Here is a 24,572-nt window from a genome sequence, read left to right as displayed (position 1 = left end):
CCCTGAACAGCCCTGTTGATCACGGTCTGTACTTTGTACCCTGTATTTCCTGGCGCTCAACCATAAGCCTGTAGATCGGGCTGTCTTTACACAGCTCTGCCGCTTCCGACCCCTGTAGATCGAGCTACCTCTACCCAGCTCTGCCGATCCCGACCCGTGCGTATTTGCTGGCCCTCGACCGTAAGCCTGTAGATCGGGCTGTCTTCACACAGCTCTGCCGCTTCTGACCTGTGATTTGTGACTTGCACTTCCGGGCCTTCGAATCGCAGGCCTGTAGATCGAGCTGCCTCTACCCAGCTCTGCCAATCCCGACCCGTGAGTATTTGCTGGCCCTCGACCGTAAGCCTGTAGATCGGGCTGTCTTTACACAGCTCTACCGCTTCCGACCTGTGATTTGTGACTTGCACTTCCGGGCCTTCGAATCGCAGGCCTGTAGATCGAGCTGCCTCTACTCAGCTCTGCTGATCCCGACCTGTGCCCGGTGCTCCGCCTGTCGTCTCCCTTTGTCTTTCAACTACTTTGCCCCCTTGATCGACAAGTCTGCCTGACCTCTGACTACCCCATATGCTTGCCTCTGACTGCCTAGTCAGCTTGACTATTGACTGCCAAGTCACCTTGAGTATTGACCACCACATCCTCTTGACTTTTGACCGTTATATGGCCTTGACCCTTCTCACCCTTTCCTCTTGGGCCCCTCCATTGCCAACCATATCAGGTAATATAAAAAAATGTATAGATAAATTTATATATACATATTTTTTTTCTCAATTAAGATTATTCACATGCCAAGAAGTTAAATTTATAGTTCCTTTATCATTTGTTAGTTATTATTCAATTAACTATTTGTTAGTTACTTATTTATATGACTTGCAACATTTCAAAAATTTTATAATATTTTACAGTTAAGTATTACCAAATCATCTTTTGATTATATCATATTTTATTATTTATTAATAAATATATATGATGCACGATAATTATTATTAATAATTTAGTTTTCTTTGTAATAGATTCTTACTATGTCCAATCTTTCAAAGTTAGAGTTTGTGGCTCTTGACATTTTGGGAAAAAAATTATCTATCGTGAATTTTGAATGCGGAGATTCATTTGGATGCTATGTGTCTTGGAGACACCATAAAAGATGGAAATAAGGAATCTTTACAAAATCGTGCAAAAGCAATGATATTCATTCGTCGTTATCTTCATGAAGCATTGAAAATTGAATATTTGACAATTAAAGATCCACTTGAGCTATGGAATAATTTGAAGGAAAGGTATAGCCATTATAAAACCGTGATTCTTCCAAATGCTCGTTATAAATGGATTTATTTATGTTTACAAGATTTTAAATCTGTAAGTGAATATAACTCAGCAATGTTTAGAATTAGCTAAAAATTAAAATTATGTGGTGAAAAAATTACTGATGAAGATATGTTAGAAAAAAACATATTCTACCTTTCATGCATCTAGCATGCTCCTGTAGCAGCAATATAGAGAGAAAGGTTTTAAGAAATATTCTGAGTTGATTACATGTCTTTTGGTGGCTGAGCAAAATAACAAGCTTTTGATGAAAAATCATGAGATCCGTCCAACTGGTGCTAGTCCAATCCTAAAGTGAATGAGATAACTAGTAAAAATGCTAAACTACAGCACAGACAAAAATTTCATCATGGTCGTGGTCATGGCCGTGGTTGTGGTCGTAGATACGAAAATGATCGATCTCAAGAAAATCATGATGGCTATAATAAAAGAAATACAACAACTCACCATAAGTAGGTTAACAATAATATTTACCAAAAGTGGACAAATGACAATGGTAAAAGGGTTCAAAGTGGACAAGATAATGACGAAAAGAAATCATAAATTCATGTTATAGATGTGGCATGAAAGGACATTGGTCACGCACTTGTCGTACGCCAAAATACTTTATTGATCTCTACCAAGCCTCTTTAAAGGGCAAGGCAAAAGATATAGAGACAAATGTTGTCTTTCAAGACAATAACACAATTGTTGGTCCTTCTATGACAACACATTTGGATGTTTCTGATTTCTTTGCAGATCATGATGGAGGGATAGACAATTTGATTGGAAATGAAGATATTTATGGAAATGTCTAAATTAATCAAATATTTTAAAATAAATTAGTTCATTTGCTATTATGTTTTCTTTTACTAATCTTTTAGTTGTTTCTCATTATATATCTCTTTTGTTTTAATGAAGAATATCATGGTTTTTGAATTCAATAATGGAGATTTATGTCTTATTGATAGTGCAACGACACATTCTATATTCAGAAAGAAAAAAAAAATTCTTATTTAGAAATGGGTGAAAGTAATGTTAATACAATATATGGTACTACAAATATTATTGAAGGTTCCGGAAGAGCTAATATATTATTATTTGGAGGAACAAAATTTGTTATTGACAATACATTGTTCTCTCCTAAGTCTCAAAGAAATTTGTTAAGTTTTAAAGATATTCGCCGAAATGGATATCACATTGAGACATATGATAAGAATATTGAATATCTCTATATTACAAAATTAGTGTTGGGTAAGAAACATGTATATGAAAGATTACCCGCTTTCTTATTTGGTTTGTACTACATAATAATATATGCAGTAGAAACAAATGCAATAGTAAACCCCAAGTTTACTGATTCAAATGATTTTATACTTTGGCATGACCGATTGGGACATCTTGGTTCTACAATGTTTCAAAAAATTATCAAGAATTCACATAGACACCTATTAAAGAACCAGAAGATTCTCCAATTTAATGAATTCTCATGTTCTGCTTGTTCTCAAGGAAAACTTATTATGCAACCTTCACCATCTAAAGTTGGAATTGAATCCCCTATATTTCTGGAACGTATACAAGGCGATATATATGGGCCTATTCACCCACCATGTGGACCATTTAAATATTTTATGGTGCTAATTGATGCCTCTACAAGATGGTCACATGTATGTTTATTATCAACTCACAACCTGGCATTTACAAGATTGCTCACCCAAATAATTCGGTTGAGAGCTCAATTTCCAGAATATTCTATCAAGAAAATAAGTTTTGATAATATCGGTGAATTTACATCCCAAGTATTTAACGACTATGGTATGTCTATTGGAATAACTGTTGAACATCCTGTTGCTTATGTTCATACACAAAATGGTTTAGTTGAATCATTTATTAAACACCTCCAATTAATAGCTAGACTATTGATTATGAGAACTAAGCTCCCTATATCTATTTGGAGGCATGCTATTTTGCATGCATCAACACTTATACTTATCAGGCCAACCAGTTATCATATATTCTCCTCTTTACACTTGACTTTTGGTCAAGAGTCTAATATATCCCATTTGAGAATATTTGGATGTGCGGTATATGTGCCAATTAGCCCACTACAACGCACTAAAATGGGATCCCAAAGGGAATTGGGGATATATATTGGATATGATTCTCCTTCAATTATAAGATATTTGGAATCAATGACAGGAGATGTTTTTCAGCGTAATTTGCCAACTACCACTTTAATGAAACAAGTTTTTCAAAGCGAGGGGAGAAAATAAAGAGTTTCCCAAATAAGTCGCTTGTCATGTATCATTATCGCAATTTGATCCTCGTATAAATCAATGTGAACTTGAAGTTCAAAGAATAATACATTTGTAAAATATTGCAAATCAACTGCCTGATGCATTCACTGATTTGAAGAGAGTGACTAAGTCACATATACCTGCTATTAATGCTCCAGCTCATATTGATGTACCAATTGGACAATCAATTAATAAGATTACAACTCGCTTGAAGCGTGGTAGACTAATTGGTTCTAAAGATAAAAAATCTTTGAAAAAGGAAAGGAGTAACTAATCAAGATGTTCATTTTGAAGCGCCTAGGTCTCCTATAGAGACAACTGGCATAACTTTTGATAAAAACTCCAAAAGAGGTCTAGATACTTGAAAATAATGAAAACATCTCAATAAATTATGTTAGGACAGGGAAGAAATTGAATCAATCAAGAATTGTTATCGACAATAAATTTGCATATAATGTAGCGCTTGAAATTATTTATGAAAATGATGATCAAGAACCTAAATCTATTGAACAATGTCGTAGTATGCATGATTGGCCAAAATGGAAAGATGCAATTTAAGAGGAATTAAACTCACTTGTAAAACATGAGGTTTTGGGACCTGTAGTCCAAACACCAAAAGGTGTAACCCCTGTAGGGTACAAATGGGTTTTTGTACAAAAACGAAATGAGAAAAATGAAATCATAAGATATAAAGCTCGTTTAGTGGCACAAGATTTTTCTCAAAAACCTGGTATTGATTATGAAGAAACATATTCCTCTGTAGTGGATGCAATCAGATTTCAATATCTTCTTTGTATGACAGCACAAGAAAAGATTGAAATGCGTTTGATGGATGTAGTAGTAGCTTATTTGTATGGAAAACTTGATAATGATATTTATATGAAAATCCCTGAAGGGCACACAATGCTAAAAGCATCAAGTTCAAATTTTAAAAATATTTATTTCATTAAATTACAAAGATCTTTATATGGATTGAAGCAATCTGGATGTATGTGGTATAAACGTCTAAGTGATTACTTGGTGCAACATAAATATCAAAATGATCCAATATGTCCATGTGTTTTTATAAAAAAGGATGGACTAAAATGTATCATTATTTCTATATATGTTGACGATTTGAATATCATTGGAAGTCCTGAAGAAGTTGTACATACAGTTGATATTTTGAAAAGAGAATTCGAGATGAAAGATCTAGGAAAAATGAAGTTTTGTATTGGATTACAAATTTAATATTTTGCAGATGGAATTTTTATCCATCAATCATCTTATACACTAAAGGTTCTAAAATGATTTTATATGGATAAAGCTCATCAATTAAGTTCCCCGATGGTTGTTCGATCCCTTGATGTGAACAAAGATCCTTTTCGACCTAGTGAAAATGGTAAAAAAACTACTTAGTCCTGAAGTACCATATTTAAGTGCAATTGGTGCATTAATGTATCTTGCTAATAATACAAGATCAGATATAACATTTGTTGTAAATTTATTAGCAAGATATAGTTCTTCTCCAACACGTAGACATTGGAATGGAATTAAACATATATTTAGGTATATTCAAGGTACCATCGATTTGGGCTTATTTTATTTTAATATGTCTACTTCAAAGTTAATTGGTTATGCAGATACAGGATATTTATCTGATCCACATAAAGGTCGATCTCAGACTGGTTATTTATTTATATATGGTGGAACAACCATATCTTGGAGATCTATCAAACAAACCATAGCCGCTACATCATCGAATAACTCTGAAATACTTGCAATACATGAAGATAGTCAGGAATGTGTTTGGTTGAGATTAATGATTCAACATATTAAGGAAAAATGTGGTTTAACTACTAATAAGAAAATTTAAACAATATTATATGATGACAATGCGACATGTATAGCTCAATTAAAGGAAGGGTACATCAAAGGGGATAACATTATTAAAAATATCTTATAAGCTTGTACAACTTATAAGTTATTTTATGAGCTTATAAACCGTTAGGTCTTATTTTAAAAATAAGCTATTAGAGTGTTTGGATGAACTTATTTTAAACAACTTAAAGATATTGATGTGTTTGGTATTATAAGATTTTTTTATTAATAAAATTACCAAAAAGAGTATAATACTATTAAGATATTGTATATAATAATTTATAATTTTATAATGGGTTAAACTTATATAAAAAAATAAAACTATTTGATATTTTAATTTAGATTTTTTTAAAAATTTAATGATATCATTAATATTTCAAATAAAAACTATAGTTAAAAATTTATCAATAATATATTTGACACTTTTATTTTTCTAAATCCTAAGATAAAGTTAGACAGAAAAAAAATCAAATTCTAATTGAGTCGGAGAATTTGTGCACTGGGGAGAGAAGAAATGGAAGGGAGTATCTGACACTTCATGTATTGGGGAAAAAAGTCGACGTAGAGAGAGTTGTTAGGTTTGTAAAATTCTATGGAGGATAAGATGGAGATTAATGAAAAAATATAAGGATATTTTAGAAAAGAAAATTATTAAACATATTTTTATCAAAGTTCTTCTTTACTTATGATCTACAAAAGAATAGTGATATTAAAGTTCAATAGTTTCGCTCTAGCAATAATTTGACAAATTTATTTACTAAATCATTACCTACAATAACATTTAAGAAATTAGTACATGGTATTAAAATACGGCAGTACAAAAATCTCAAATGATATTTCAAATAGGGGGAATAAATTTTTACTATAACATATTATATTGTCTGGTAAATTTATAGTGATACAGTTGCGGAATGACGTACTCTTTTTCCTTATTAGGTTTTTTCCCATTGGATTTTTCCTAGTAAGGTTTTAATGAGGCGGATTTCTTAATTATGGACATTCAAGGGGAAGTGTTGTAAAATAAAGTATGTGGATGCCCATAACCCCCAATGACTTCATAAACTCTCTCATTTACATAACCTATTATCTTTTAAACTCCTAAGTTATATAAATTCATAGGGAGTTTTAATATGATTGTGTATTTATAAATATAAATATAAATATAAATAAATAAATATATATATATATATATATATTCATTTCAATGTGTAAAAAAAAAGAGCCGAAAAAAGAAATAGATTAATAATATTTTCTTTTGTTTATATAATTTCATAACAATTGGGATATTATTAAATATTATTATAGTATTGTTATAACAGCTGATAGTTATTATAATGTGTAATAGTTACAGTAAATTTATTACAATGTATTAAATTAAATCGATTTAATTTAATCACGTACTATTTTATATATTTTTTTTAAAATATCATTTCCACAAGAAAATAGAAATGAGAAACAAACGTAATATTATAATTTACATAACGGTTTAAAAAAACCAAAAGACCTAAACAAATTGCTGAGTCAAGTCGTGTTATGGAATAAGCCACAAAATTAGCGAATTTGATGCGATCCGATGTCATCATATCGAGGCCGGTACACTTTAGTCACAATCATTCCGCAGGCTCAACGGAAACAAACCCTAGGGTTTCTAATGCGACCCGATAGGCCTATGCTATATAATGCCATCCATGGCTCTCATTCTCCGTATCCCAACCCTTGAGACCTCACGACAGTAGCGGCGGCGTCGGCTGTATTCTTGGAAGCAGAAATGAAGGTGGTGGCGGCTTATCTCCTTGCTGTCCTCGGCGGAAACTCGAGCCCGTCTTCGGATGATCTCGTATCCATCCTTGAATCAGGTCCGATGTTATTCGGTTTGCTTCCCGCGCTCTCTTATTTGACTGGTTTTCTTAATCTTAATCCATGGTTCTGGTTTACAGTCGGAGCGGAATCAGATGTCAAGAGGATCAACCTATTTCTCTCTGAAGTCAAGGGCAAGGACATCACGGAGCTGATCGCTTCAGGGCGGGAGAAGTTCGCCTCTGTTCCAACCGGTGGCGCGGTGTCTGCTGTGGCGGTTGCTGCCCCTGGAGGAGGCGCGGGAGCTGCTCCGGCGGCAGAGGAGCCTAAGAAGGAAGAGAAGGTGGAGGAGAAAGAGGAATCTGACGATGTGAGTTTCTCCTTCTTGTTAATTTCCATTACCATCATAAATTTATGTTTTTTTTTCTTGTCCAACTAATTTAGATGATCGTAAAAACACATTTTTTTAGATCATTAATTTATTACTGTTTTGGACACGGTCCATTTTTTTCATTGCAGGATATGGGCTTCAGCTTGTTCGATTAAGCAAGGAGGTTATAGCTTGTTGCCTGTCAGTTAACTTGAGAACATTTTATTGTTTTGATTTTGAAGCTAGATGAACTAGAGTCACAAGGTGTTTTGCTTTCAGTGCTATTCTATTTGAATCAACTGATGTAGAGTTTCCTTTATATTGAAATGGTTGTTTGAATTCAATTTTTGTGGTGGTCTTATGCTCTCATTTTGGAGATGTTTTCTAGCTTTTGAGATTTAGGGTGCATAAATGATATGGCTGCTTTCCCAATGAGGACGTTTATAATTTAGTAACACTCTTAGTTAATCAGTTGGAATCATCATTTGAGGACTCTGTTGATGTCAAAATGTTGGCTTTGTTAACATGATAGGCTAAAATTATTTTAAATTATAAAAGTTGAAAGCAAAGATGGAATTGAGTAAGCTAGAGGGTCAAGTTGATGTTAGAGCTGGGTAGCAAACATATGTTTGGTTACTTCAATTGGTAGAGATAATCTGTCACTACAAAAGTTGGCTGACCAATTAGTGTGGTATGGTTTAAACCTAGGTTAGTCTCTTGGTCTGATAGCTAGTAAATGATTTGGTCGACCACCTTGGATGTTGAAATTTAGGATTGGGTAGCTCTTCCATAGTGTTGTCGACTATTGGGCACTTGGTTTATAGCCTAATTATCAATCTAAGTAGTATGTGGCATTTGGACTTGGGTGGTCTTGGTGAAACTGTCGGGATTTGAACTTGGGTGGCTGTATGAATTACATTCCTAAGAGCTGAAGGGCCTCTTTTCCTGAAGGTTTTCATTCTTTATTTTTCATATTTGATCACCTCTGTTAAATAAGTTCTTTCTAGCTTTGATTCGTGGTATTGAAGAGGTTGATAATGGTTCGGGACCAACCGGCCAAAATCCATATAGTATTAGTGTTTGACTATCATCATTTATTATGTATTGTAGGAATGCTTTTTGTTTTACTATCTTTTCTGTAATATTGTTGTCCATCTCTTCCAAATCCAAATTGGTATGAGTTGCCAACGCGCACCTCCAGAGTTCATCATCAAGGCTGAAGTCTGAATGATTGATTGAAAAATCTTTCCATTTCTTCATGAGTGGTTCATCTCATGTTTCATATGCAATTTCTTAGCTACCTATCCTCTCTATCTCTCTTCTTTGTCTACCGTATGGTAGTCTTCTCTTTGTGATCTGTCCATATGAAATCTTTCATATGCGTTTGTCTCTGTCCCTTCTCTTCTTTCATCTGTTCACCGAAGGATGTAATTTCTAACAAGGTGTTGAAGAGCAGTAGGGTCCCTTCTCTTCTTTCATCTGTTCACCGAACGATGTAATTTCTAACAAGGTGTTGAAGAGCAGTAGGACTTTGATAATGATAGAGGCATCTTATGGAGAAAACAAATCTAGATGTTTTAGATGATTAAATATACAAAATGCTTTAGGCTAAGTGCATTGTCAATAAAAGTTGTGGCAAAGATTACAACTTTCATGTTTTAAAATAAGTATTCAATATGTACTATTTACTCTTGATATCTTTACCTTACTGTATTCAAAAACGTAAATGTGAATTAGTCCACTGATAAAAAATAATATTTAAAATAGTAAATAATAAGATAAAAATTATTTAAATATAAATAAAATTTATTTTTATTTAGTGGAATAAGGTTGGGTGGTTATTATTGTATTCTAGTGAGTCAATTGATTACAAGGAGTTTATATAATTATTCAAAGTATCTTTTGTTGATTTTTCATGAAGTTTAAATTTATACAATAAGTACTGTTTAATTTGTGTATTCCTACTTTAAAGGGGAATTGTCTAATATTTAAAGGTTAGAAGGTTATCTTCTTAGATGCCATAGTTTGTTCCTATTGACATATAACACCAGAAGATCAGTTAGGGGTCAGAGAGTCTCCAAGATTATGGAGATTTTGCTAAGCTAGATTCTCGAGAGTTACACGACTAGAGATATCCGTATGGTCTTTGCTAAGAGTTAAACCATATGCTTGATTTAGGGAAATTAAACGAAATAGTTTAAGAATAGAAAGAAATGTTATAGTTTTTAGACAAAATATCAATGTTCAACTTTTTAAATTATAAAATTTGACAAAACAAAATGGTAGATCATTCCAACTTAAATTGTCTATTCAAAATATTTGAATTTGATTCAATCATATCAAACTCGATTTTTAACCAGAATGCTGGCCAAAATTTGAACTACTTGCTAATTTAAATTGCTTTCGGATCGAACGGGGAAGGGAAATTTGAAATAATTAAGATAAGAACGGAAGAAGAGTGGTAGACTTCAAATTTCAAAGATTTATTCTCCCAAAGGAAATGCTTATAAACTCTTGCCAAGATATGGCTCAAGTATCGCTTGATGTCCCTGGAATGACTAATACATCCTTCTTATATAGGATTGAAAAGGAGAAATATTGGGTGCTCCTTGGCCCCATCGACAGATCCTGCTATTATCCTGATAAGAAGGAATCTTATGCGTTGTACATCACGACACTTAAAAGTTATTCGGTGTTCATATTATTGTACCTTAATAGCTAATAAGTTAGGTAGTGCTCATATAATGGCACCCTTAAAGTAACTTTATAGCTCATGGTACTTAGATTCTTTCCAGTTCGCCACGTTCACTAGACTTTAAAGTTGTCCATCCTTCTAATGGCGTCGCTTAGTAGGTTTGCCGCCAACTCCAGTTGGTAGTCCACCTGTGAAGTGGTAGAAACCCAATCCGACCACCAATTGTCCTTTGTGCTTAGGTTCTTACATTCTCGTAGCTTGAGTGCGTGGATGATTCGTAAATGTTGTAGGGCATTCGTTGCTCGCGCGGCTGCTTGTTTTTGTAATTGACGCAGCTGTCCCCTGATGACTTGGTCATCGTCAAGGGAGATAGGGTATTGTCTTTGTAAGAGCCTCTGGTATTGCTCAGCCAAGTCGAGAGGTTGTCGAGTATCTTCATCATTTCCTGCCGACCCTCCTTGCTGGGCTTCTGCTAGACTTCCTCCAATGCTAGTGGTACAAGCTCCAGGCCTCCGAGAATTTGAACTGGCCATTTTGAAATAATAAGGCTATTGATTAGTCTTGATAATGAATTTGCCAGTTGGTTATCCTAGCCTTCTATATGTTCAAATTAGATGGAGATGTCGGTTCCAGTAACATAATCCGTGAAGGCAAGCCAACGTATTCTAGAAGGCTTGTTGGTAGCAATTTTTTTGAAGAAACTGATGATTGCTTGACAATCAGTTTGAATAATCATCTCCTTTTTATCTAGATAATAGATTTTGAGAGCTTCAAGAGTATTTATCACAGCATGTATCTCTGCATCTATAGTGGATTTGATAAGAGAGTATTTACCGCTTGCATATGTGCATACACTTTATGTGGATTTGGGGTCGTATTTGCATCTTTTCCATTTACACACGCCACCTCATCCTTCAGGGCATCCGTCCACCTCGAGTATTATGAAACAGTCTTCAGGAGACACTTCTAGATCAGGGATTTACTTTACTGTTTCCTTAATCTTTTTAATTAGTGCCCAATCTTGAAAATTCATTCTCTTATCACCAGCGGGGCTAGTTTTAGCATAAAGGTGGACTTAATAATTTACCTAAGTTAGGAATGTAATTTCTGGCATAGTTAAGAATTCCTAACTAGGAGTGCATCCCTTGCTTTATCATCAAATCCTCTTCCTTGAAATCTATGATCTTTGTAATGATGTGGGGCTGTAACTTGATTTTCCGATTTCCCAGTACATCGCCTAGAAATTCAATTTCTGGAACAGCGATCTTCATTTTAGTTGGGCTCAGGATGAGTCCATGCTGCTGACATATTTCGAGCATGACCTTAAGATGTCTCGAGTGCTCTTCCTCATTTCTGGAGAAGACTAAAATATTGTCAATAAAAACAACAATAAAATCAGCCGCTCCTTTGAAACAATTATCCATTTTTATCTAGAATATTACGGATGCATTCTTCAGCCTAAATGACATGACGAGCCATTCATATAACCCCTTTGGTACCTAGAAGGCAGTCCACTCAATTGACTCTGGGTGCATCGTAACTTGGTGAAACCCGCTCTTTAGATCAAACTTAGAGTAAATGGAATTCTTGCTGACCTTCTGAAGTATCGTGTTTATCCCTGGTAAACTGTACTTATCCTTGTTTGTCAGATCATTTAACCTTTTATAGTTAAACACCATACGTTCCTTTCCTTTAGCTTCCTTTCTTATTTCAGGGTCAACTGTTATCCCGGAGTTTACTATGATATCAATGGTTCTGTGTCTGCTTGTGCATGGCCTGATCAAACCAAGTTTTAGTAGAGCTTGCACATGTTTTGAGAAAACATCCTTTTGTTTTGGAGTCAAATGCTTCAGAGGCCTATCTTTAATAATAAAATCCAGATTTTTAATATCCAGATAGCATAAGATCTTATTTTCGACCAGCGTTAGAGAGGATTCTCTCCTATATATCCTTGGTCCTTTAACTCCTTCAGAAGTGGTTCGAACCTTTCTGTGAAGAGCTGAGAGGATTTACCAATGGAATAAGAAATGACTTCCTTGATTTGAATATACTCATCTTCCTCAAGATCTAATTCCTCTATTGCGACTGCAGTGTTAGCTGTGGAGAGTGTATTTATAATAGTTAGACTTTTATAAAAGGTAACTACATTACCTTCGATACGTACCCCACCATTTATGGCTCGGATGAAATTACAGCCTATAATCATCTGAATTTTGTCTCCCAGGATCATCGGGAAACTGTAGGTATAGGGGATTCTGAAATTATTATCCCCTATAGTCATCCGTCCATGTTTCATTTTCAACTTCGTAGTCTGCTGGGAGTTTATCCCGCTAAAATGGATAATAAATGTATTTTCTTCGAGGGCATTTTCAGGGACTGACCTTTGATCTACGCAACAAGTGGTTGCGCCCATATCCAGAATTGCCCGTAGAGAGAACTTAGGGATTCCTGGAATATCTATTTCAACTTGAAGATTGTAGAGCATATTTTTGACGAGGCAGGGGCCTTGCCTTTCTGCTGCTGAGATTCTTTCAGTTCTTTCTGTGTACAACATATTAACAGCTTCTTGCTCCTCCTCAGAGATTCTCTCTTAATTCATAGCAACAAAATCCCTTTCAAGTTCTTTCTCCAATAGGAGTCCTTTATAAAATGAAACCGCCTCTGTTAGACTTTTAATTTCAGCTTCACACCAAAGGATATACTTCTGTTGTTCCTACAATAATTTGTCAGGAAAGAATTGTGGCAAAAGGTGAATACGCTCGCCCCCAGCGCCCCCGCCAACCCGTCCCAAGGCCAACACGGAGGAGGTAAATCACGGGCGGCATTTGTCAGGAAAGAATGGAACTAGAGAAGCTGGTGCAATAGATACCCTTTTCCCGAAGTAATAGGGTCCACATAGATTACAAGAGGTAACAAGGCATTTGGAGCAATGAATTTTTACTCGCTTAATGGTTTCCATCATGCACCCCATGCACTTCGTTGGTTGTGGAGGGAAGATATCCTCATTTGCTTGCCATTCATGTTGGCATTGCAATTGTTCTTCTGTAACTTTGATCCTTGGTCTGTAGCCACCATCAACTTGCCCTAGCATATACATACTTTCATTTATAGTCAGAGTCTGGATTGACCTTAGGAGGTCACCATTATCTTCTTCACCTTCAGAGATGCTAAAAATAGTATCACTCTGTTCTTCACCTTCTTGAACTAATAAAATATCACAGTCTTTAGGAATTTCTAATTATTCAAACATGACCACCCTTTTTGAGCTTCTCTTATATATAGGTCATTCTCTTGCGAAGTGTCCTTCTTGGCCGCATAAATAACATTTACATTTCTTATTTTTTCAAAAGGTGTTTTCTTTTTTCTATACGAGCATGTGTGTCATGTGGCTTACCTTTGTAGGTATGGCTTTTCCGTACACTATACTACTTCTGCCCTTGTCCCTTGTAATATCCCGGGATGGAAATCTGGTTGTAGAATGATAAATCCTTTAGCGACCTTTTAAATGCATCATCCTTACATTCCTGTTCCAGGAATTTGTAGGCAAATAGAATTCTTGGGATAACACCAATTGTAAGTCCTGCATACTTCTCGTCAAAGGCTGCCTTAATTCTTTTTCCAAGGTCTCCAGGCATTTTAAACCAGAATTTTTTGGATAACTCTGGTCCAGTATATATCCTTCCAGATTTAGATGCTAACCTCATGTAGTCGTTCATGTATTGGATGATATTCTTCATATTATCACAGGATAATTTCTCAAGACTTCTGTAAGCATCATCTTGGATGACTGTGGATCCTTGTGTCGGATCTTCTGATAAAAAGACACGACGCATTTGAGAAATTATATTCTGAGTACCCCTGCGTCCTTCTCCTGCTTGTATAAGGGCAGCATATTCTTCTAGGTACATCATATGCCATTGAACCCAAACTAGTTTTTCAATTTCTCCTAGTAGGTTCTCAATATATTCTATCTTATCACTGGAGTCAGTGAATCCTTGAGCTGCGACATGATTTAGGGTTATTAACTCCTATCTTGAGAAAACATCATGGAAGATACCCAATTGTTCAGGGATTACAAAGATTGCTCCTCCTTGCTATTGGGCCGAGGGGAGCGTCCATAGTTCATTAGTTACACCTCCTCCTCACAGTGTTGCTCTACTCTCTTTATGAAAAGTTTGTTAGATGGGCTGCGAAGTTCCTGGATCCTGGGCTGCTGGCGGATATCCAGGAGGGCCCATTGACGTATCTTGTGGCGGTCTATAGGGCGATATTACAGTACTGGTGGAGTATATTTGTTGTTGTTCAGGAAGTATTGTTGTTGCTAGCTCTCTTAGCGTAGGATATTCTAACTCATTTCCTACCACCAATAATTGTTGGGATGCAGATGAAAAGGGTTACCCCCACCATCTTCCGCAAATGGATTGGTCCATTCATCTTCGTCTTCATCATTCGGATATTTGTCCCAATTGGGAGGGTAGTCTGTGGTTGTGTTGACAGATTAGCAGGGTATTGGATGTACGAGAAGGGATCATCCTCCTCTAGTATTTCCACTGAAGGGTCCTTGGACCGGGGTACAAAGGTCCATGGGCTTGTAGTCCCTGCTGTTGGTTACTACTCGGAAAACCTAATTACTAGGTCACAAAGTTTTAAAAGAGAGTTGTGAAATTTATAAACTTTCTTTTAAAAAGAAATATTATTAGAAATGTTTTAAATTTTAAAACTTGGTTTTAAATTTTAAAACTTTTCTTTTAATATCCACATTAGAAAAAAAGAGAGAGTTTGTAAAATTTTATTAGAAGTTTTCTTCTTTTAAAATTTTATATAAATTTTTTTTTCTTTCTTTCTCTATTAATAAGTGGTCGGTCACCTTGCTTGGTGCCCAAGCAAGGGGCCGGTCAAATAATTAAACATCAATAAATAGTTGTTTAATTTATAAATCAATCTAGGATTGATTAATTAAAAGGAAAGAAAAAGAAAAAGAAAAAATTAAAAGGAAATAGGAAAGAGTCTAATTTTTTATAAAACTCTTTTCATAATTTTCCGTTGGGAAACTAATATAAAAAGGGGGGAATGGGAGGCCTTGGAAAATAACACAATTCATATTGTGGTTGGAGATCACCCCCTCTCTCTTTTCTCTTCCCTTTTTGCTCTCTTTAATTTCTTTGTGGTGGTTGTGGCCGAAACTTGAAGGAGGAGAAGAAGCTTTTCGGGTGGTGTTTGTCTTGGAAGATCGTCGCCCACACGACGTCCAAGAGGAGGCGAGGGATACGACAGAAGATCTCGAGGTTTTTAGCGTACAAGGAAGAGGTACAATTAGTATTTAGTTTCTACATCATACTAGTTAAATTTTCTTTGTATGAATACCAAATACAAGAGGCATTCGATTCGTGTTTTTTGAATTTAATTTCGATGTTGTGTTCTTTTCTTTTTCCTTGTGATTCGATTGTTCCTTGCGGTTAACCTAGAGTTATATAATTCAATTAAATATTAACTTTCCTTAAAAGGCTTTGTCTAGTCGGTGGTGGTTGCTCCCATATCCAAGAAGGCCAAGTGCCTCGCCATGCAGTATTGGAAGCCAATTTTGGAAACTAATATTTAATTGAATTTATAATCTAGGTGATTTGGATCAAACGTGTTAAGTTCCGCAGGAGATCCAAATCTAAACTTCAAGGAACATATAAGTTAAACTTATGATCAAACGTGTTAAGTTCCGCAGGAGATCCAAGTTTAATTTAAAAGAACACACGGTAGCTAGGAAAGGTTCAGATCATGTACAAAATTTTTGTACAGTGGAACCATAAGGTTTTCCGAGTAGCAACCAACAATTGGTATCAGAGGTAGGAATTTGCCTCTGTGTATTTGATATTAGTTTAATTATGCATACATGTCATACATAATTTAGGTAGGAAAATAGTAGGATGTGCTAACTCTATGGTTGCAGACTCCGACTATTATGGCCTATTGTGTGTTGTGTGTGATTGGACCCTCGGACATGTCGAGGGCATATTTTTGTGTGTGCATGATTGTAATTAAAATACAGCAGGAGCTGTATTTGGTTTTATAAGGATTTTATTTTTGATCTAGAGTACATGTAAATTCCTTTTATGGAATATAGGATCGATGGATGTAAATTTTATTTTATGTTCGATCTAGTATACATGTACATTCCTTCATGGAATATAGGATCAGAAAATGTAAAATTCTAATTTTGTCGTAAATCGACACTTGCGAGGCGTGGGATTTTTTGAAGACCAGAAGCGCAGTGGAACAAGGATCAAGATGGATGTGACAACCAGATCCGGTGGCGGTGGCCAAAGGTGGCAGCAGCTAGGGTTGGCGATATACGGAGGACAGCATCGGATAAAAGGCCATGATAGTTGGAAATATTTTTTATATTCATTGCCTTTTATGTTGTGATGTGTGTGATTGTTAGTTTACACGTTTAGTAGGCTAGCATAGTTAAAATTCCTCACTTTAAATAACTAAGTGGGAGAGGGATTTAAATAAATTTCACGGTCTCCATTACTGGTTTGTAAGTGATGCAAACAAGCTTGCGTGTCGGCTCTGAGTGCTTTCCTCCACAACGGATGGGCTTGTTTGCAGATCGCTAGATTAAACTTCCTAAATGGATGGTTATAGGAAATTATTTAGGAGAGTGTGATCTTCTCCAACTGAAGGGGCACAATCCTATTTAATAGACTAAATACCAAGTAGTGGTATACACTGAGGCACATTTAATAGTATCCTCCCCAACGGAGCCACTGCTATTACTTGTGAGACCAAAGGAAAATCAACTATTAATTTGTTATGAATTTAGGTTGACAAGATAATAAAATTAATGGGTAAAACCCCTCCTACAAATGTTGAATTTGTATACATCCACACTAACGTGACATACAAAATTCACGGTGTTTGAGATAATTTTATTTGTCATAAAATTAGGATGACAAGATAATTAATGGGTAAAGCCCTCCTCTTACAAATGTTGAATTTGTATACGTCCACATTAACGTGACATGTAAAATTCCCGGTGTTTGAGGAGTTGGTTAATTTAAAATAATATTGTTTTTAAGGAATCAATGTTATTCTAAAATTAGAGTCCTAACCAAAGTTATTTTATGATTCTTAGGTTTACAAATGGCCTTCAACCCACTAGCTGTTATTCTCAAAGAGAATAAGCTTACTGGCCCTAACTATATAGATTGGAAAAGAAACCTGGATATTGTCTTGACTGCTGAAAGCTATAAGTATGTACTGTTAGAGGCTTGTCCTAATGCACCCAGTGAAGATTCTAGTGAGGAGGAAATTGAATATTATAAAAAGTGGCAGAAGGCAGATGAAATGGCACGATGTTACATTCTGGCATCTATGTCGAATGTATTGCAACATCAGCACCAAGCCATGCCTACTGCCTATGATATGATGTCCAATCTCAAAGATCTCTTCGGACACCAGAATCGGGCAGCAAGACAGGAAGTAATGAGAAAACTAATGACAACCACCATGACTGAGGGAACACCCATAAGGGATCATATCCTCAAGATGATGACTTACTTGAATGAAATAGAGATCCTTGGAGCAGAAATCGATGCGGAATCGCAGGTCGATATCATTCTCCAAACACTGCCCAAAAGTTTTGAGCAGTTCTGCCTGAACTATAATATGAACAAAAGGTCATATACATTGGCAGAATTCCTAACAGAACTTCAGGCAGCAGAAGGGTTATTTCGTCAATGTTCTCAAATTCACTTTACTGAGAATGTTTCTACTTCTAAACCGAAAGGTAATAAGAAGAAGAAGAAACAAGCTGGCTCGGTAAAGAAAGTGAACCGACCTCTAGGTACTGGACCTAAAGCTGGAGTGAAGAAGCCGAAAGGCAAGTGCTTCATTTGCAAGCGAGCTGGACATTGGAAGGTGGACTGTCCTCGTAGGAAGCAGAACAATCAAGGTATATCTTACTCTTTAATAGTTGAAACATGTTTAGCGGTGTTATTTACCAGCACCTGGTGTGTAGATATGGGAGCCACTGATCATGTCTACAACTCTTTGCAGGGGTTCCAGGAAACCCGAAGACTATATGAAGGAGAGATAATCGTCTACATGGGCAATGCTACGAAAGTGGCGGCTGTTGCAGTGGGAGATGTCTATTTATCATTCGATAGAAATAGGATTTTAGTTTTAAGAAATTGTCTTTATGTACCTTCTTTTAGAAAGAATTTAATTTCAGTTTCTAAATTGTTCACAGATGGATATTCTGTTTCCTTTGATAATAAAGTTGTTATCAAGAAAAATAGAGTAATTATCTGTACTGGTACATTGGTTGACAATTTATATACTATTAATCCAATAACTCCCATAAAGCAACATAAGGAAATTAATAACTCATCATCTAACTCGAATAAGAGAAAAGAACCTTCAGAATTGAATCAAACATATCTTTGGCATCTAAGGCTTGGTCACATTAACTTAAGTAGGATTCAAAGGTTAATAACTGATGGACTCTTGGGTTCATTAGTGGTGGAAAATTTTCCAACCTGTGAATCTTGCTTGGAAGGTAAAATGACCAAGAGGCCTTTTAAAGCCAAGGGGTATAGAGTCAAAGATGTGCTAGAATTGATTCACTCTGATTTGTGTGGTCCTATGTCTGCCCAAGCTAGAGGTGGTTTCGAATACTTCGTTACTTTTATTAACGACTATTCGAGATATGGGTACATTTACTTGATGCGCCACAAGTCTGAATGCTTTGATAAGTTCAAAGAATTTAAGGTTGATGTGGAGAAACGTCATGGTAAAAGTATCAAGACACTACGGTCAGATCGTGGTGGCGAATACTTTTTTGGAGAGTTTAGGAATTACTTATCAGAGGTTGGGATTCAATCTCAACTGACTGCACCAGGTACATCCCAACAGAATGGTGTGGCAGAACGAAGGAATATGTCTCTTATGGAAATGGTTAGGTCAACAGCAGTATATCTTCTGAATTTGGTACCTTCTAAATCAGTACCCATTACTCCCATTGAATTGTGGAGCGGGCACAAGCCTAGTCTGAAATACATTCAGATATGGGGTAGTCTAGCACATGTGCTGAAAGCGGATGCTGACAAGTTGGAATCACGTACAGAAGTATGTCTGTTTATAGGATATCCTAAAGGAACGAAAGGAGGTTTGTTTTATAATCCTAAAAGTCAGAAGATCATTGTTAGCACCAATGCTCGATTTTTAGAAGAAGATTATATAATAAATCATAAGCTCATGAGTAAAATAGTTCTGAAAGAAATGAGAGAGGACACGTCTACTTTAATACCAACAGTACAAGAGGAAGTACCACAACAAACTACAACACGTGTTACAATTGATACACAATTGCAGACGGTACCTCGTCGTAGTGGGAGGGTTGTAAGGCAACCCGAAAGATTCATGTTCTTAGGAGAGTCTTCGGACTTGATTCCTGGTGAACATGAACCTGATCCTCGAACATATGACGAGGCACTCCAAGATAAAGATGCAGCTTCTTGGCAAAGAGCAATGAATTCCGAAATAGATCTATGTATTCTAATAAGGTCTGGGAGCTTATAGAACCGCCAGATGGTGTAAAAGTTATCGGTTGTAAGTGGATCTACAAAAGGAAAAGAGGGACAGACGGGAAGGTGGAAACCTTCAAAGCAAGACTTGTTGCGAAAGGGTATACTCAGAAAGAGGGAATCGATTATGAGGAAACTTTTTCGCCGGTAGCCATGCTAAAGTCTATCCGGATACTCTTATCCATTGTTGCTCATATGAATTATGAGATTTGGCAAATGGATGTCAAGACAGCTTTCCTTAACTAAAGTCTTGAAGAAAGCATCCATATGAAGCAGCCAGAAGGATTCATAGCAAAGGGCAAAGAGCATCTAGTATGTAAGCTTAATCGGTCCATTTATGGACTGAAGCAGGCTTCAAGATCTTGGAACATCCGGTTTAATGAAGTGATCCTGACCTATGGATTTATTCAAAGCCCGGATGAGTCTTGTGTATATAAGAAGTGCAACGGAAACGTGGTGGTATTTCTTGTACTATATGTAGATGATATTTTGTTAATTGGCAACAATGTCAAAGTATTATCCGACATTAGGGTATGGTTGTCCAAACAATTTGATATGAAGGACTTAGGAGAGTGTGCACACATTCTTGGGATCAAAGTTATAAGGGATCGCAAGAAAAGAATGTTGTGTCTATCTCAAGCCTTATATATAGATACAATCCTTACTCGTTTTAGCAAGCAAAATTCCAAGAAAGGTTTTCTACCTTTTAGGCATGGAGTTGCTTTATCTAAAGAGATGTCTCCGAAGACATCAAAGGAGATAGAGGACATGAAGGCAGTTCCTTATGCTTCGGCTGTAGGAAGCCTAATGTATGCAATGCTATGCACGAGACCTGATATCTGTTTTGCCGTGGGCATGGTTAGCAGATATCAAAGTAACCCTGGACAAGGACATTGGACTGCGGTAAAGCATATATTGAAGTACCTAAGAAGGACTAGGGATTATATGCTAGTTTACCAGACAGATGATTTGCTCCCTGTGGGTTACACGGATTCGGATTTCCAATCAGATAGGGACAATAGTAAGTCTACTTCAGGCTATGTGTTTACTTTAGCAGGTGGAGCTATATCATGGAGGAGTGTTAAGCAGAAGTGCGTTTCGGACTCAACCATGGAAGTTGAGTATGTGGCAGCCTCAGAGGCAGCTAAAGAAGCAGTATGACTCAGAAACTTCTTAATGGACTTAGATGTGATTCCTGGTTTGCCCAAAATTATCACAATTTATTGTGATAATAGTGGAGCAGTTGCAAACTCGAAGGAACCACGAGTTCATAAGGCAAGTAAACACATTGAGCGCAAGTACCACATGATACGAGGCATTGTCAAACGAGGAGAAGTTGTTGTCGCCAAGATTGCATCAACAGATAACCTGACAGATCCTTTCACAAAGGCCCTTCCGACGAAAGCTTTTGATTGACATGTTGAGGGGATGAGAATCAGATGTATGGCAGTAGACATGACAACTTAGTCTTTCAGTATAAGTGGAAGATTGTTAGAGTGTATACTAAAAGCCTAGTTTTGTAAAACATTTATTTCAGAAATAACGGAATCACATTGGTCAAGTGTCTATATTTATTTGTAGATTGTTCAATTAATTTATATTGTAAATAACATAGTGTGTGGTGTCACACACAGTAGATCATGTTCTTAATTCTTTATAGATTATAAATAGTTGCTCGCGACTGAGATGGAAAGGAACAAACCATCAGAACAGTCGGAGTGTAATTAAGCATTAGTTTATCTAAACTAATTAATTACACTAATATACTTAGAGTATATTTAGTAGGACTATTTTAGGTAAGTTCTTTTTATACTGACTTATAAAAGAACTAGATCTTAGTTATTATGGAAGTATGTGCTCTTAATCCTGATATAATAACAAGCACGTATACTTAATATTTATTTTTTTGATTTATCAATGGGTGAGGTTTAGCTCGATAAATCAATAGGCCCGATAAGTTGGGAAATAATATTATTTATATGGTGTCTTGTTGATTATAAAAGGAAACTGTGTCCTAGTGAAACTAGGCTGAGAATGTCCCCAAGAGGAACTCAAAAGGTTTGTCATGTTAAACCCTGCAGGTGGACTTAATCCGACATGACAATAAGGTTGAGTGGTACTACTCTTGAAACTATATGATAATTAAGTGAGTGTCAGTAGCTCACTTAATTAGTGGACATTCGTTATCTTAACCACAGGGAGACTAACACACTCATAATTAATAGGAGCCCAATAATGTAATATGGGATTGGTGCGGTAGTTCAATAATAACTCTCTAGTAGAATGAGTTATTATTGATGAATTTGAGTTGTGTGTTTGGGGTAAACACGGGATACTCAAGCTCATCAGAAGACCAAAACCAATTTCTCCTCTAGGTCCCTGTCATAGCCTCAATAAAGCCTCAAGTCCATCCAAAGAAAAGCCTATCTTAGTGTCCAAGAAGGGGCCGGTTCATTGCTTGGTGACCAAGCAATGGCCGGCCACAAATTCTCTAGAAGTGGCCGGTCGTAATATTTAAATTAGGAAGGTTGTTTTTGAATTTTTAAATTTTCTCAGATATTTACAATTTGTAAAAAGAGAGATTTTAAAAATTTATAAATTTTTTCTAATTTAAATTAGGCCACAAAGTTTTAAAAAGAGAGTTGTGAAATTTATAAAACTTTCTTTTAAAAAGAAATATTATTAGAAATGTTTTAAATTTTAAAACTTGGTTTTAAATTTTAAAACTTTTCTTTTAATATCCACATTTGAAAAAAAAAAAGAGTTTGTAAAATTTTATTGGAAGTTTTCTTCTTTTAAAATTTTATATAAATTTTTTTTCTTTCTTTCCCTTTTAATAAGTGGCCGGCCACCTTGCTTGGTGCCCAAGCAAGGGGCCGGTCAAATAATTAAACATCAATAAATAATTGTTTAATTTATAAATCAATCTAGGATTGATTAATTAAAAGGAAAGAAAAATAAAAATAAAAAATTAAAAGGAAATAGGAAAGAGTCTAATTTTTTATAAAACTCTTTCCATAATTTTCCGTTGGGAAACTAATATAAAAAGGGGGGAAGGGGAGGACTTGGAATATAACATAATTCATATTGTGGTTGGAGATCATCAAGCGGCCGACCCCCTCTCTCTTTTCTCTTCCCTTTTTGCTCTCTTTAATTTATTTGTGGTGGTTGTGGCCGAAACTTGAAGGAGGAGAAGAAGCTTTTCGGGTGGTGTTTGTCTTGGAAGATCGTCGCCCACACGACGTCCAAGAGGAGGCAAGGGATACGGCAGAAGATCTCGAGGTTTTTAGCGTACAAGGAAGAGGTACAACTAGTATTTAGTTTCCGCATCATACTAGTTAAATTTTCTTTGTATGAATACCAAATACAAGAGGCATTCGATTCGTGTTTTTCGAATTTAATTTCGATGTTGTGTTCTTTTATTTTTCCTTGTGATTCGATTCGATTGTTCCTTACGGTTAACCTAGAGTTATATAATTCAATTAAATATTAACTTTCCTTAAAAGGCTTTGTCTAGTCGGTGGTGGTTGCTCCCATATCCAAGAAGGCCAAGTCCCTTGTCATGCAATACTGGAAGCTAATTTTGGAAACTAATATTTAATTGAATTTATAATCTAGGTGATTTGGATCAAACGTGTTAAGTTCCACAGGAGATCGAAATCTAAACCTCAAGAAACATATAAGTTAAACTTAGGATCAAACGTGTTAAGTTTCGCAGGAGATCCAAGTTTAATTTAAAAGAACACACGATAGCTAGAAAAGGTTCAGATCATGTACAAAATTTTTGTACAATGGAACCATAAGGTTTTCCGAGTAGCAACCAACATAGATAACCTGGCAGATCCTTTCACTAAGACCCTTCCAGCGAAAGCTTTTGATCGGCATGTTGAAGGGATGGGAATTAGATGTATGGCAGCAGACATGTTAGAGTGTATACTAAAAGCTTAGCTTTTGTAAACATTTGTTTTGAATAAAGAATCGCATTTGGTCAAAATATCTACATTTGTTTATTGAGTGTAGTTGTTCAATTAATTTATATTGTAGATAACATAGTGTGTGGTGCCACACACAGAAGATTATGTTATCATCACCTTATAAATTATAAACAGTAGCTCACGACCAAAATGGAAAGAAACAAACCATTGGAAGGTCGTAGTGTAATTAGGTATTAGTCTCTCTTGACTATATAATTACACTAGTACACTTAGAGTGTATTGAGTAGGACCATTTAAAGGAAAGTTCTTTTTATACTGACTAAATAAAAGAACTAGACCTTGGATATTATCGAAGTATGTACTCTTAATCCTAATATAATAACAAGTACATATATTTAGTATATATTTCTTTAACTTATCAATGGGTGAGATTTCGTTCGATAAATCAAGAAGCCCGATAAGTTGGGAAATAATATTACTTATAGTGTGCGTTGTTGATTATAGAATGAAACTGTGTCCTAGTCATCTAGGTTGATAATGTCCCCAAGAAGAGCTCATAAGGATTATCATGTTAAACCCTGCAGGTGGACCTAGTCCGACATGATAATAAGGTTGAGTGGTACTATTCTTGGAACTAGATGTTAATTAAGTGAGTGTCAGTAGCTCACTTAATTAATGGACATCCGATATCTTAAACATAGGGAGACTAACACACTCATAATAAGAAGGAGCCCAAAA

At 35.8% G+C, this 24,572-nt stretch overlaps 1 protein-coding gene across 1 annotated transcript; it reads left to right on the top strand.

Annotated features, from left to right (window-relative positions):
* The first annotated feature begins 7,145 nt into the window (after positions 1 to 7,145).
* LOC121993928 (60S acidic ribosomal protein P2A-like) lies at positions 7,146 to 7,967 on the top strand. Its single transcript, XM_042548169.1, has 3 exons — positions 7,146 to 7,312; positions 7,394 to 7,623; positions 7,773 to 7,967. The coding sequence occupies exons 1-3, from the start codon at positions 7,225 to 7,227 to the stop codon at positions 7,797 to 7,799; spliced, it is 345 nt and encodes a 114-aa protein (XP_042404103.1). The 5' UTR covers positions 7,146 to 7,224; the 3' UTR covers positions 7,800 to 7,967.
* The last annotated feature ends 16,605 nt before the right edge of the window (positions 7,968 to 24,572 follow it).

This window comes from Zingiber officinale, chromosome 6A (assembly GCF_018446385.1).
Source record: "Zingiber officinale cultivar Zhangliang chromosome 6A, Zo_v1.1, whole genome shotgun sequence".
NCBI lineage: Eukaryota > Viridiplantae > Streptophyta > Magnoliopsida > Zingiberales > Zingiberaceae > Zingiber > Zingiber officinale.
This window is presented reverse-complemented; position numbering and strand designations above follow the sequence as displayed.